General features: G+C 33.8%; 1 protein-coding gene across 2 annotated transcripts in view; it reads left to right on the forward strand.

Moving 5' to 3' along the window:
• phip (PHIP subunit of CUL4-Ring ligase complex) overlaps positions 1 to 14838 on the forward strand; it is a 70584-nt gene that overhangs the window by 14306 nt on the left and 41440 nt on the right. For both annotated transcript variants that reach the window (XM_066700305.1, XM_066700307.1), the window contains exons 8-13: positions 2259 to 2480; positions 3782 to 3882; positions 5040 to 5110; positions 6877 to 6977; positions 7691 to 7731; positions 11846 to 11944. In XM_066700305.1, the coding sequence (XP_066556402.1) occupies positions 2259 to 2480; positions 3782 to 3882; positions 5040 to 5110; positions 6877 to 6977; positions 7691 to 7731; positions 11846 to 11944 (635 nt within the window). The remainder of the gene's footprint in view (positions 1 to 2258; positions 2481 to 3781; positions 3883 to 5039; positions 5111 to 6876; positions 6978 to 7690; positions 7732 to 11845; positions 11945 to 14838) is intronic.

Raw genomic sequence — 14838 nt, forward strand, 5'->3', positions numbered from 1 at the left:
ACATTTTAAAGGGCAAGTGATCGACAGAGTAATCAACTGTACTACATTTTTTGTTTTGTTTTTTTCCCCCTGAATAAAACCTGATCTCAACCTGAACATTAATTATTTCTTGCTTGTAGCCTAGATAGGAAATGAACCCAGTTTCACCTGGTTCTATGTACATTTGTAAAAGGATTGATCCACATTTTAAGAAAAGATTCACCTGAATGTCTTTACCCCTACCTGTGTTATAGTGAGAGATGGAAGGTGTTTCCAAATATGTGTATTTTTAAACGTATACCTTCCATGTCTCTTTTAGGGAAACTGCTTTATGTGGGTCATAATTCAACTGAAGTTATAGTGGGATTCACTGTTTGGCTGATTTATATCAGGTTTTTTTATTACACAGTGTTATAATAATAATGTAGTATATTTACGTGGCATGAAATTAAACTCAAATTGCATGATGTAGTACTCGGTTTTGCAGCCAGCTAGATGGATTACGAATAGTTTCTTAATATTCTTTGAATAGGTGTTTGTTTGTCTAGTTATAGGTATTTCATTTCAGTTATTTATTAGAATATTTCAGTAGGAATAATTCACAATGTAAGAGAACATACCAAGTGTTATTGGATGCATTCTCTTAACCTTTTTGTGGCTATACTAGTAGTTTCTAGTACTGATTAAATGTAACCACAGTCTATAAAACAATCAAATAATCAAATAATTTCTGTAATTTTTTGATCTTACTTAAAAACAGCCTTTTGTACCTAATTTGTTTTAAGTTGTGCATTGATGCCTCACTCTCATTTAATAATCACATTAGGCTCTGTGAACATAAGTTATAGTCTGTTTTATGTTTTCATAATATCACTATCACTACCGTTACCATAATGAGTTATGTGGAATTAAATGGATGCCTGCCAGGAAATACAATGTTTGTGATAGGATTTTTTAATTTAGTTTTATGGTGTTATTTAATGTATCGTGTGTGTGTGTGTGTGTGTATGTGTGTGTGTGTGTATATATATATATATATATATATATATATCACACAAACACACACATCTATATGTATGTCTCTTTGATTCAATTCAGAGATTCAATTCTTGTCCTATTGACATCCAGTGTCAATAAACCACCCAGATTTTTCACTTTGGTCTTCTAACTTTTATGCTGTCTAGACTGACGCAATTTTTCGAAAGCTTAGCAGTTAGACCATTAGAATTTCTATTCTGAATTACTTGAAATAATTACTATGGTTTCTGAATACATGTTTAATGACTCTAGGGTATAAAAAATGGTTTAGATTTGTAGTTAAAATTTGAAAGAATGTTTTTTGTGTGGTTTCAGAATTATATGCAAATTATGGTAAATACATGGAAGGGTTAATTAAGCATTAATGTCTCATTCATTAGGCATTATCAACACAGCAGGCATTACTGGCTAATAATTGCCAGTGGCAACAGTAGTGATGAGTCCTCAGGTGAAAGAGGGTAAAGAAACACAACAATAGTCTAAGCAAGGGGTTCCCAATGTCTGGTGAAGGAGGGACAATTTCCAGAGGTTGCATGGGATGGGGGGCCGCAGTAGAAAATGAACCACCAATTTCCTATACATTTCTGCTAGGGAACATTTATTAACTTTTAATTGTTTCATTATTTTCCCTCAAATTACATGTGCAATTTGTAACAGAAAATGTCCATGAAGTGTACAAATATAATAAAGCTTCAGAAAAGGGATGGTTGAAGGGTGGCTTTGGGGGGCTGCACCGAACACCCTCGAGGGCTGCATTTGGCCCCTGGGCAGCACTTTGGGAAACCCTGGTCTAAGCCATTTGACATTAACCTATTTCTATGTGTTTTTGTACATCAATCACATATTCTCTGGTAGATTCTGCTACCTCAGTATTCAGATTTTAAATAGTGTTTAACTTAATAATATTCTGTAGTGTTTGCTTAGGTATCATTTTTCTTTGTCATTCATGAGCTCTTCAGGGAAAGTACAGCTGGATGTGAATTGCAGTAAACCAACAGTGACTTCTGTATTCAATTCGAGGGAACGTTTTTTTTTCTTTTTAATGCAAATGTAATGAATAAATAATCCAATAGCTAAATAAAGCATAAACATGACATTACTGAACTATTTAAGGAATGATCAATTTTCCCCATTCTGGGGTAGGAGAGATATAAGGATATAACAGAAATATGCTATTAATATGTATTAGAAATATGTTTTTAAGAATTGAGACTATGCGTTTTCCCTGTCCTTGGTTTTAGGGCTCTGATGACTGTTTAGTTAAGATCTGGGCAACGGACGATGGGCGACTACTGGCCACATTGCGTGGTCATGCGGCAGAGATCTCTGACATGGCCGTCAACTATGAGAACACCATGATTGCTGCTGGCAGCTGTGACAAAATGATCCGAGTCTGGTGCCTCCAAACCTGCGCCCCCCTGGCTGTGCTAGAGGGCCACGGTGCGTCCATCACCTCACTACAGGTAAAAAGCTCTTGATTGCAGACACTACCCATGAGCAGATCGGTTTAAGAATATAATGAGACAGCTGGGGCATCTATGTGCTGAAGTTCTATAGGATTGTGCCACTAATCGTATATTTTTCATACAGATGAAATTTGACCTAATCAATGTACTAAAAAAATATTAAATACTATTGCGGAACATATAAGTTATTGTAAAAGGATAACTTGATTCTAGATTATGAAGGGAAATTCAAAATAAAAATTTGCTTTCCATCATCTTAGTATTTGAAAGACTCAATGTTTCATGACTAAAACAGTCTCCTTCACTGTATATTAAGTTAATGCTGAGGTATTATTTTGATTTGTCATCCATTCAAATTCATGCAATATTCAAAAGTTATTTTAATACCGTTTTTATTTTTGAACTTTAGTATATATATAAAAGAAAATGAATGGATTTAAATAGCAATATTTTAAACCATGCATACATATGCCAAAGAACATGCATGCACTATTTTAATGATTCTGGATTGGTCCTTTTTTTTTCTTTCTCATTATTTCTGTGTATGAATAATGTGGGAACCCAAATAGTGTCTTTTTAAACCATTACCAATTAAATAAGTATTTTAATGGGAATGTGTGGGTGACCAATGTAGGTGTATACATGAAACCATACTATTTATAAAACATGCTTTCATTATAAATGCTTAGACTGAACAGTTATTTTTAATTTACATCCTATGAATTTTTCCACTGTTTAATTTAGGTCAATACAAAACCAAGTAGCACTATAATACCTTATTGCATTGTAAAAAAGTGGGCATCTCTTATTATTTACATATATGTAATTCTCATTTACTCAATGCATTATTTTTGTTGAATACCCAATTTTAATTCAATGGATGCATGAACTTGTACATCCATAAATCAGATACAGCTTTTCAAAAGCACTTCAAGGTTTACTAGTGGTAGTCAGAAATTCAGTTTTGAAAATAAGTCATTGTGAGGAAAAGGGAAATCTGAATATTCTTCAGTATGCCACTCTGAGCAATACCTCGATGGTGAGAGGTTTAACTTTGTTTCTGGATCATATTTCAGAATACATAGAATTGATGCTGAAGCCTAGGATATAGAACATGCTGTATTCCTATATATGGCTACATGTTCCTTTAAAGAAAATGGAAGTATTGTAATTCAGAGAATGTATAATCATTGTTACAGTTTAAATCTCATTGTTGGTTGGTTAATCCCACCCCCCCTGCAGTGTTTGGCAATATTGTTTCTTTGAGTCTCTGACTGCGCTCTGTGATTGTGTTCTAGTTCTCTCCGCTGTGCAGCGGCTCCAAGAGGTACCTCTCCTCTACTGGGGCAGACGGCTCTATTTGTTTCTGGCAGTGGGATGCCAGGACTTTGAAATTCAGGTCAGTTCCTGATTTTTATGAGAAAAGAAATGCGAAGCAAAAGTGCAGACCCAGGGAGGTCTTGGGGGTATGCTTTACTCTCTTATTCTGTTTCTGCTTTAAAAAATAAAAAATAATAATCAATGCATGTCATTCTACCCTTCGACTTGAAATATCTCGTTGTAATTGTGGTAAGAAATTATTGATTGAATATGTTTAAACATGTTTTAAGTTATGGCTTTACGATTTTGTCTGAAGAATCACATTATCTGGCTTGGATAGTGCAAGAACAGTCTGAATAAATGATGAGAATTTTAAATGTGTTTAATTTGTTAATGTCGTCTTATTGCTTTGAATTAATCCAAGATTTGTATGTTCTTTATTCTTACAAACTGTTTTGAATTAATCTTTTGGATCCAAAATGGTACATATTTTCTTGTTTTTTGTAATAGGCTTTTGTGCTTTTTTTTGTATTGGCATGTTTTTTTTCCAACAGGCAGCATATTGAATTCATTCACAAATGTTTTATAGATTCCTGTGGAAATACCATACTTCTTGGTGGTAGCTGTGGAAGCTGAATTTGTACATACGTTGTTGATGTTGCTGTTACTGGTACATTCAACAGGCTTTGTGCTGGTGTGTCACTGGGCTGAAACATTTTAAACCTGTCCTGAATTATTATGTCTGTCGCATCGGTTTTACAAATGGGAAAAAATAAAAGCTTTTATAGATTGTCTATAAATGCACAAGTAATTTCCTGTTTGTCATCTGAAGTTTGAATCTCTGCGTTATGTTGAATTTCCTTTCAGATTAAAATTAATGTTCTTGTATAGCCTGATGCACACTCCAGCATGGTTCTTTTTATGGTGTTTTTTGTTTATATATCTACTGATATGCAGCTGTCATTGATCTCAATTCATTACTTTTATTATTTTTCCATTAATTCAAATAGTAATTGTTTTCCTTCGGTTTTTATGTTGAATTGTCTGGCTGCTGAATAAGCTGACATGTTTGTCTTAGCTGGTGTCGAAATGAGCAGTGCTTGATTTTAAAATTGTTTAAACATTTACAAATACTAAGGAATTTGTCTTGGAGAGAAAAAAAGATCTAGACATGCTTTAGGAAACGGACTCTGAAACGGGTAACAGCAATTGCCTCCCGTTTCTTTGTTTCTTTAGCCAGAGACCCAGCAAGTTCACTGAGCGGCCCCGACCGGGAGTACAGATGATCTGCTCTTCCTTCAGTGCTGGTACTGGTCCTTCCTTCTACATTTTTATTTCTGAGTTTGATTGTTATTTAATTTGTATTTTTTAGTGCTAAAGGTTAGTGCTGGGCGGTATGACCAAAAATTTATATCATGGTATTTTTCTAAATTATACCGGTTTCACGGTATATGACGGTATTTTTTTTTTTTTCATGCATGACTGGGTGTTAACCACATTTTCTACTGATTGAGAGAGGAAATACTGCAGTAGATTGACTTAGAATGCCTTATTTTACTGTCATGATGAGTGAATATTGTAGAAAAATTTCACACTAGTATTAATACAGGTTTGCAAGGCCCCACAAAATGATGCTGTTTACAAAGAGGTGGCACTCATGATTCTAATGAAGTGAAGGAATCAGAATGCATGACAGTTGCAGTCAAAATACAGAACCTTTTTATTGTGCAAATTTCACAAACAACTTAAAAATATATATATTTTGTAAACCAACTGGCAACTACACAATGTAAACAGTCCCCTTCCCCTTTAACTCCAGTTTGGACTTCTTTAACAACTGAACAGCATGCAAAGGCAACTTGCATAAATATTTAAACAAATAAATTATAAGTATTAAGCGGGACCATGTCTTTGGCTAGGTGGATAGTGATAGAGTTTGTAATCTCGATCCACCGTTTGCTTTTCTTGTCGTAGGCACTCCCTCTAGCAAACGCGTCTTCAAGTGACATCTGACTCGACTTCTTTTGCTTTTCCAGTGTTACCTGCTGATGTGGAGGACACTGATCTTAGTTTCATGCATTCATTATATTCCAAGACATGTTTGCGGCTAAGGTGGTGGAGCAAATTGCCTCCGGCGACAACTTTAGCCCAACAACATAAATAGTTATTTGGTCGTTGTCAGATTTTTTAAAACCAAAGAACCTCCAAACAACAGACATGGCTCCTCTTTTTGGCACAAGTTCTTCTGTGTCATCACGTTCTACTTCTTTTACAGCTTCGGTTTCAGAACTTTCAATGTCTATTCTCTCCATCTTCACTGTCACGCTTAGTAACACATGCAGCCTGTGCCCTCACCACAGTGCAACAGTGAAAAGGGACCCCTCTCAAACAGTCTCGCCGCGCCGCGTTCCGAACGTTTTTTAAGCGACATACGCCGGTATTGCGGTATTTTAAAAATTAATATCATAACAAAAATAAACACCGGTATTCGGTATGAACCGGTATACTGCCCAGCACTACTAAAGGTATGCAAAAAAAAAAAAAAAAGAGATCCCAGATTAAACTATTGCATTTTCACCAGTTCAATACAATGCCACTTGGTTAGAGTTTTTTTATTTGCCACTACTGAATCAATAATGCTATTTGTACTTGGGTTTTGTGTACATTTTTTCTGCAAGATTTAACATCATACTTCTTTGAAAACGGACTAAATCGGTGCTCCTTTATTTTTATTTTTACACAATTTAAAATGAATTGCTGAAAAGGGGGCTTATTAATATAACTTAATTGAAATGAAATATATGTGTCCTAGAAGCAAACAAGTTATGTATTTGGTTAGATTTATGTAGATGGAAAAGAAAACCTTGTCAGGTGTAGCTGTGACCATTTGCATTCAATAATGTTATTTTATGAAGTTTCAATTCAGTCATAAAACAAGGCACTTCTTAATCACCTTTATAAATAATACAAATAGTTGTTGTAGACAGAAATCTGAGAGAAACCTGTGCTTTAAAAATAAATCTATGTAATGTTGGGCTTAATAATTTAACCTTTACTTTCCCTTTTTATGTAGGTGGAATGTTCTTGGCAACAGGAAGCACAGATCACATAATTCGAGTGTATTTCTTTGGATCTGGTCAGCCTGAAAAAATATCAGAGTTGGAGTCACATACTGTAAGTATTTCCAAGATAGTTTACTGTGCATGTGTTCGTACATGTATCTATTATTTTTTTGTATTATTTTTGTATATTGTATTTGTATTTTGACTCTCACTAGTCCAGCTGTTAGTTAATTTTCTTTTGTCTTTTGTCAATTGAATGCACTTATGCAGATTTAGGTTCAGTATAGATTATCTCCAGATTGATATATAGCCTATATTGATCCACTGCTGGATGAAGGCCTCCCAAAGATGTTTCCACTTGCGTTGATCTATAGCATTCTATATGTATATATGTATATATGTATGTATGTATGTATGTGTGTGTGTATATCTACGTGTGTGTGTATATCTATATATATATAATATATACATACATATTTTACATACATGAAAATTATTTAAATACTAATATAAATTTGCTGTTAATCAGAAAATGTTAAATTAACAATAATACAAATAATAAACTCATTTAAACACATTTATTGGAATTTTAATTCTAATGTTCTGAAGCTCCTGGCTGATGCTCTTTTGCATGTTCTCCCTCAGAACTCTCTCTTCCTGCCATGTGGTGCCCATTATTATTATTGTTGTTTTTCTTAATGTTTGACTCTCTCTCTTTTTATTTATGGAAGAACTAAAATTTTGCTGAACCATGCACTTTGTGGATTTGAATAATTTTTAAATTATTGAACATTGTGAAATGTAATTACTTTTTCTTTCTTATAGGATAAAGTTGACAGTATACAGTTCTCTAACTGTGGTGACAGGTATGTTTTTCATATTTGTTTACATGTATGCATGCTAGGATGAATGATTGTGCAATAAAGTTTGAATATGTCATTCATGTATATATTTAACCAAATATGTATAAGCATATTCCCGTGTCAAATAACGGTACTCATTACCATTTATGAAGGTTTATATATCTATGTTCAGGATGTATGTGTGTGTATATCTGTGTCGGTCTGTATCTATCAGTCTATCAGAAACTTCAAGTAGATCAATGGATATTTGAAGTCAAAAGATACATCTGTTTTGAACAACAAATCGGTGCGGATGGGGATATTATGGAAGAAATCAGAAGAGTAAAAAAACTGATGAAACGGCACACAGTTGAAAGCTAATGTACCCATTTGCTTGAAGATTAAAGTATTTGATCAATGCATACTACACTACCAGTGCTCACATATGTCTGTGAAACCTGCCCACCAAATGCAAAAGTTATACAGAATCTGCAGGCGTAACATAGAAGCATGGAATATGTAGTAACCGATGGTGTAAAGAAAACATGAGAGAACGGATAGAATTGAACTTATTTTTACTGTCATGAACTACCTCAACATGGCAGCACTGTACCTTACTGTCTATTATATGAATAAAGAGAGTACCATATCTAATCATGTATGCAGAAGTAGTTATACTGCCACCTATTGAATTGGAATTTAGAACTGATCAGGAGAATGCTAGAATGGAATACAGTAGCAAAATAATAGAATGCAATTGAATACAAGACACCACAGAATATGTATGCTTGCAATAACAAAAATAAATGGAAAGTGATCCAAGAACAAACAAAAATGTGTGACATCATTGAAAGGTTTAAAATGGCAATCGCTTAGACACCTTGCTAGAAGAACAGATCAAAGATGGACAAAAGATATTGAATGGATCCCTACAGATGAAAACAGGCCTAGAAGAAGACAAGAAAGGCAAGAAGTTTAAATAAACTTTGCAGGCATTACATGGGAAAGAAGCTATAGATAAAAAGTGGGAACATTTTGGGGAGACCTTCATCCAGCGGTGGATCGATATAGGCTGATGATAGTGTCTCCCATAGTTTCTCTGTTTCTTCTTACTAGCAAAGATGATTTTTTTTAAAGAGCAGACTTTATCTTCAGGTTCAGTTTCATACTTCGTTATCAGCTTAAATGTCATCCCACTTAAATGTACTAATTACGCAGATGACCGATCTTTCAGATTTCATAATTAAACTGCACATTGTGACATTTATTAACTTAATTGAAAATTGCTGTTGTTGCCCTTAAATGAGATACTAATTTACATTAAAGGAAACGTGAGCATGAAAAAGGTATAGCTTACTTAAAGATAATGAGATGCCCATTTTCATTGAATGTTGAGACTGTGCATTCCAAATAGACTTTCCACCTCTGCTTCCTGCTTTTGTTATTACTCAAAGCATTCATATTTATAATAAAAACCCTTCAGTTATGTACATGTTTTTTTTAGAAGTTTTATTTATTTTTATCCAAGAAAGTGGAAGCGTCTTAAAATATATTCTCCAGAGGTTAAAATGGACATGAGTGCTAGGCAGTCTTGAATGTTGTAACAAAGACTCTTGATGGTACATTATTTCTGACTTGTTGGACATAACCTTACTTTTACACACATGCTGTTACAGTAAGTTGTGAACAGGACAGGAACCTCTCATTCTGTTAAAAACCACACACAAAACCACAAATACATAAACCATAATGAAGTTAGTTTAACCAACAAGAACCCTTACAAAAAACATACATGCTATGATAGATGTATTCTATTATGATTGATTAATGGCTTATTTTAAATTCTTGTTTTTGACTGGTCTTATGTTAACGGCAATTTGAAAGACATAAGCTTATTGTATAGAGAGCTGATATCTGTAAACTAATAATGGTTGAGATTCAATTCACCAGATAACCAAGTGATTTTTAGATTAATAATGAGTGCAGAGGAAGCCACATAACAGGAGCTTCATGAGAAATGAGGACTTTACATAGGGAACTCTTTGCCGGACATTGGTATAAGCCCACATAAAAGCATCACTATGGCTTTGACAGACATGATGTTCTGCTTGGAATAATCGGATGGGTATTGTGTGTGTGACCTTGCGTGGTGTAGAGTTAGATATTGTAGAACACACAATAATGGTGTTGTGAATAGCGTGTAGTTACAAGCAGAAGTGTTGCATAGCAACATACACAGAAGTAGAAAGAGTTCTTGTGAAATGTATTTCATAATGGGAAGACCCAGCTGGATAGTAAACTGTAAAAGTGTCTTGCTCTATAACAAAATGTTTTAATGCACCAACACTTATCTGTAACCCCTCTGAAGATTGAATATTCTAAATTAATATTCAAACATCCCATTGAAAACTGGAAATTGCAACAAATCTTTGCATACCAGAGTGTTTTGAAATTAAATTATTAATTACATTCTGGTTCTTTACTTCTGTACTTAATTGTCACAAAAATGGTCACAGCATATTGCTTATTAAAAGCAGTTGATTGCATCATTTCTAAGCGGATGATTTAAATTCAAATTGTATGTAGTAATAGAAAAAGAATATTCAAATCCCAAGGATCTCCCTAGGATTATAGAAAAAGAGGGTACTGCTTCATGTGGAAGGTGTGAAGCACCTGATTGTGTTACTCCATGGGGGAATCTGAAGCATTTGTTTCACAGAAGCAATTTCCTGCAATCTAGAGGTGTAAATTACATGAGCTATCTTAAATACAATTCTCAAGGTATAAAATTCTGGCTTGAAATCTAATCTATTCATGCTAGAAAACAAATATGGTAATGTAACATCTTCGTTGCCTTCCTTGAGGAGAACCCTGCTGCAGAAGTAGGTGTGAGTGTTACCCATGCTTCATGAAAGGACCCCATCTCAAACGTTTTAAATGCTCTGTTAGCAGAAAAGTATGTTGTATTCAACCACAATTGCAAAGATCAAAAACCACAATGGAAATAGGACTAACAACTTAATAGACCTAAGCACCGAATATGGAAATTAAAAATAAACAAAAACAGTATCTGTAAATATTGAGCACATTTTTAAAATGTAACCCCCAAAAACTCATTTTAATTTCAAATAAAAAATTGAAAAAAACAGTGCATTTAATAATACATTTTTTTTAATGCAGTTAAAAAATAAATGTTCCTGTTGGTAAATGTTGTTGTATACGTTATTAAATTGATGTACATTCTTACATTATTCTGGACAATACTTTAAAAAAAAAAGTCTTGGTGCACTGCTTTATTTCATCCAAAGAAACTGAATTATTTGATGTATTACATTCCTTCCTAGTTTGCCTTATGCTAGAGTGTAATAGAAAGGCAGCTTCAAATTACATTCCAGTTTGTTTATTTTCACCAGTGCCTCTCTGAGCTGCAGGCACTGTAAACTCCCTTAAACCACTGCATTTACAAACATTGTAGAAATGCCCTACTAGCACATTGACTACATCTCCTAGAGCAGGACATTATTTCTCAACAAGATTTCAATTTTGTGCATTTTCCTCAGAATTTATTTTAAACCAGACCATTAGTTTAAATGAACTTGTATTATTTAAACCTTAAGGATACACAAAGCCCATTATTCTCCTTTGCTTGTGCCCTGCCTAGTAACTTACCTATTCCAGATCATCATTCAGCTGCTTGATTTCACTCATATCCACAAATGAGTGCTTTTTTTCCCCATAGGTGCACATCTACTTAAGTTGTCATCCTTGATTGCTTGTACAAATTTCTATTTGTGTGGGCAACATCTGAATTTTGTCTTGTGTCTGAAGCAGTTTGTTTTAGTTATGTAGTATATTTGTGTTTCTCACTTTTGTTACAAGCCTTTGTTACTGCGGGCAACAGATGAGTTCTTCTCACAAACACACAGGCGCACGTGACGCATCGATCACATCTTCCATTTTGTGTCGAACTTTTTACACAGGATCCCAGTCTCTCTAGGATAATGACAAGACTAAGACGCATATTGATGTGGTCACACTACAGCATATATGTGAAACTATAGTTGTATGTATTTTTTATGAAGTGTTTTTTTCAGTGTTCAGGACTACAGCTTTCATAAAGTCTGTTTCATTCCCTCAGATTCGTCAGCGGGAGCCGTGATGGGACAGCTCGCATATGGCAGCTCCATCAGCAAGAGTGGAAAAGCATTCTGCTAGACATGGCCACCAAGCTGTCGGGGTATGTATATACTTGCCTCCAAAAAAACCCCCGACAAAATGGTATTTATTTTTTGGGTTGTGCATCCTATCTACAGCAGATAATTTTTAGACATCAATAAAGGGTTAATTAAATGGTTATTTTGATTTGCAGCATAGTTGCATGTGAATAGCATTGAAACACCTTAATTAGATTGGGTTGGATCATAAAACATTTTTTTAAGAAAATAAAACCTGTGGAAAAAACTATCTGTTGTTATATATTCCATTTGCATTTATAAATTCAGAAATATTTTGTTTCTGCCCCTGTTATTCCTATAATGTACTCTGTTTCTGTCAGTAGCTGTGGGCCCTGAAAGAAGTACTGTGATATGGACTCTACTTAGTAATCACAAAATAAAGAACAGATACAGGGATTTCCCCTTCCTCTGCTGATGGGGAAGTACCATGATCTCTATATAGACTTTAAGCAAGAATTTGCACCAACACTCACTTCCTTATACATAGTTGCTTATACTTACATTTGTAAGTTAGCATAGAATGTTAACCTTTTTGTAATGATCTGTGCTTTTCATTTAATAATGCAGCAATGTTGTTTGTTGTTTGTTGTTTTTTGTTCAAAAAGTGCATAAATGGAACACTTTCTAAGAGAGCGAATGCAATAAGCCTTTGCAGTCTTGAGTGATTGGTATTTTGGTTTAAACAGATCTGCTGTTTAAAGGATAACATGTGGAAATTGATAACTCATGTTAGTTCATCTATTACAATCACTGAGATTAATGTACACATGGGAGCAGAACACATGCAGCCTTTAAAAACTGAGCAGATGAGGCACAGTACACATTCATACACTGAAATATAATCTTTGCTCTGAATATTGCAAAAATAAAGCAAATCATTTTAATCATTTATTTTATTTTCCCCAGTCTTTTAAATATGGTTTCATCTGTAAGGCAAGGGCTTTAATTCAGATACATTTTTATATGATACTACTTTTTTGTAAAACATGTTCATACAACATTGCACTAGCAGTCTTTCCAGTTTATTGGGTATTGCTTTTTATTTTAAGTTTTTTAAAATGTGACTTTTCAAGTATATTTTAGGTACCTACTGTAGTTTCATTTTATATTTCTGTCCAGCAAGGAATAGTTAATTTCTTCTTAATACATCCTAATTATATATGTGAAAGTCTTTTTTTCCAGCTTTTACCTTTTTTTAGGGGGGTATATTCTTAAAAAATCTACAACTTAAAATTTAAATGCAGTGTACAGTTGTATAAGTGCAGAGATCTAGAACTCATGAGTGGTTACTGAACTATTTGCAAAGCCTGAAGCAATTTAATTTTGGCATATATTTTCATTGAACTTGAAAATGCACTGTAATCAAATTATAGCTAGGATTTTGCTAAATAATTCGGTATACTGTACGTAATGTATTATTATTTTTTATTTCTTAGCAGACGCCCTTATCCTGGGTGACTTACAAAACACAAGAGCAATACAAAGTACAATAATACGGTGCAATTCAAGGCATAATGTACATTTTCTGCCTGCATTTTGTAGAAGCACAAACCTGCAATGCAATGTTTGTTGCTGCAAATGTAAATAAAGTGCCTTTGCCTAGGAATGGAATTTAGGTGACATGCTTTGTTCCCCCCCCCCCCCCCCCCCCCGCTGGTTCTATAGCTTTGACTTTTGAGGAGTTTTCATTAATATTTGTTATAAAGCAATGACATAATACATATCTAGCATAATGGTTGTAAAACATTAATTTCAAATTAATAAAATGTAATTAATCACAGGAATGTGTGTGTGTTTGTGTGTATGTATATATAAACATACACACAATTTTACCCCAATTAATCAGTTAAATTAAAGCTAATATCCGCAAAATGTAGATTTGGATTTAAATATGGGAGTTAATAAATATGTGTTCTGATTTTTTTTATATACCGTATCTGTATTCTGATACCGTATTGGCCCAAAATCTAAGATTGCCTCAAATTTTAAGACAACCTTACTTTTCAAACAAGATTAATTAAAAAATGTATTGTATCTTATCCTATAAAATACATAAGACAACTTCAGCAATGAATGGGGGATGATAAATGTTTCTTTACTAACCATTAGGGGGTGTCAGTAAAGCCATTTTCTGATCAATTTTCTGGTATTTGTTCATAATAAAAAATCCAACATGGTAATATCACAAAAATAACAGATTTTAGATCCATGAAGGATTTCTTCTGAGACGGTGTATTCACCATCATCTAAAATTGCTTTCGATGACACCAAAAAGATTTATATCTTGACAGTTATTTGAGACTTCAGCTTCTATAACAACCATGGTTTAAAGATTTGCATCAATCTCTTCTTTAACCTTCGATATTTGGTCCTTTTTTGATCTGCTCTTTTCCACATTATCACTACAGGTAGGTTTATCAATTTTACATAGGGCTGTTTAACCACTCTTCAAACTGATAACGCAATACCATCATTTAGCAACAGTCTTGACTCGGAGCACAGTGTGTGGATATAGGATTAGTCGTATCTTAAAAAAAAAAAAAAAAAAAAAAAAATCTTATAAAACAAAAATAGTGCATTGCAGTCTAGGATTGTGCTTAATTTGTTTTGCCCAACACCTGTAAATACTTTGTTGATGTTAAACACTTTTGCTGAATTTGTTTGTGAATCAAATCCAAATTCTACAATTCTTTCTTGTTCATATTAGTATCAGCACAAATTCATATGCTTTTCCTATTAAATTGACCGCTATGTGACCCTGTACAGAATACAAGCCTAATATTAGCAGAAATGTTAAAAGTGTTTACTCGGTGAACATGTGAATAACATTCACACACATTCACTTATTATTCAAGTTCTGCTCAAGATTCCTTCATACTTGTGAATTTATAGCTGT

Source organism: Amia ocellicauda, chromosome 1 (genome assembly GCF_036373705.1).
Source record: "Amia ocellicauda isolate fAmiCal2 chromosome 1, fAmiCal2.hap1, whole genome shotgun sequence".
NCBI classification, from domain to species: domain Eukaryota; kingdom Metazoa; phylum Chordata; class Actinopteri; order Amiiformes; family Amiidae; genus Amia; species Amia ocellicauda.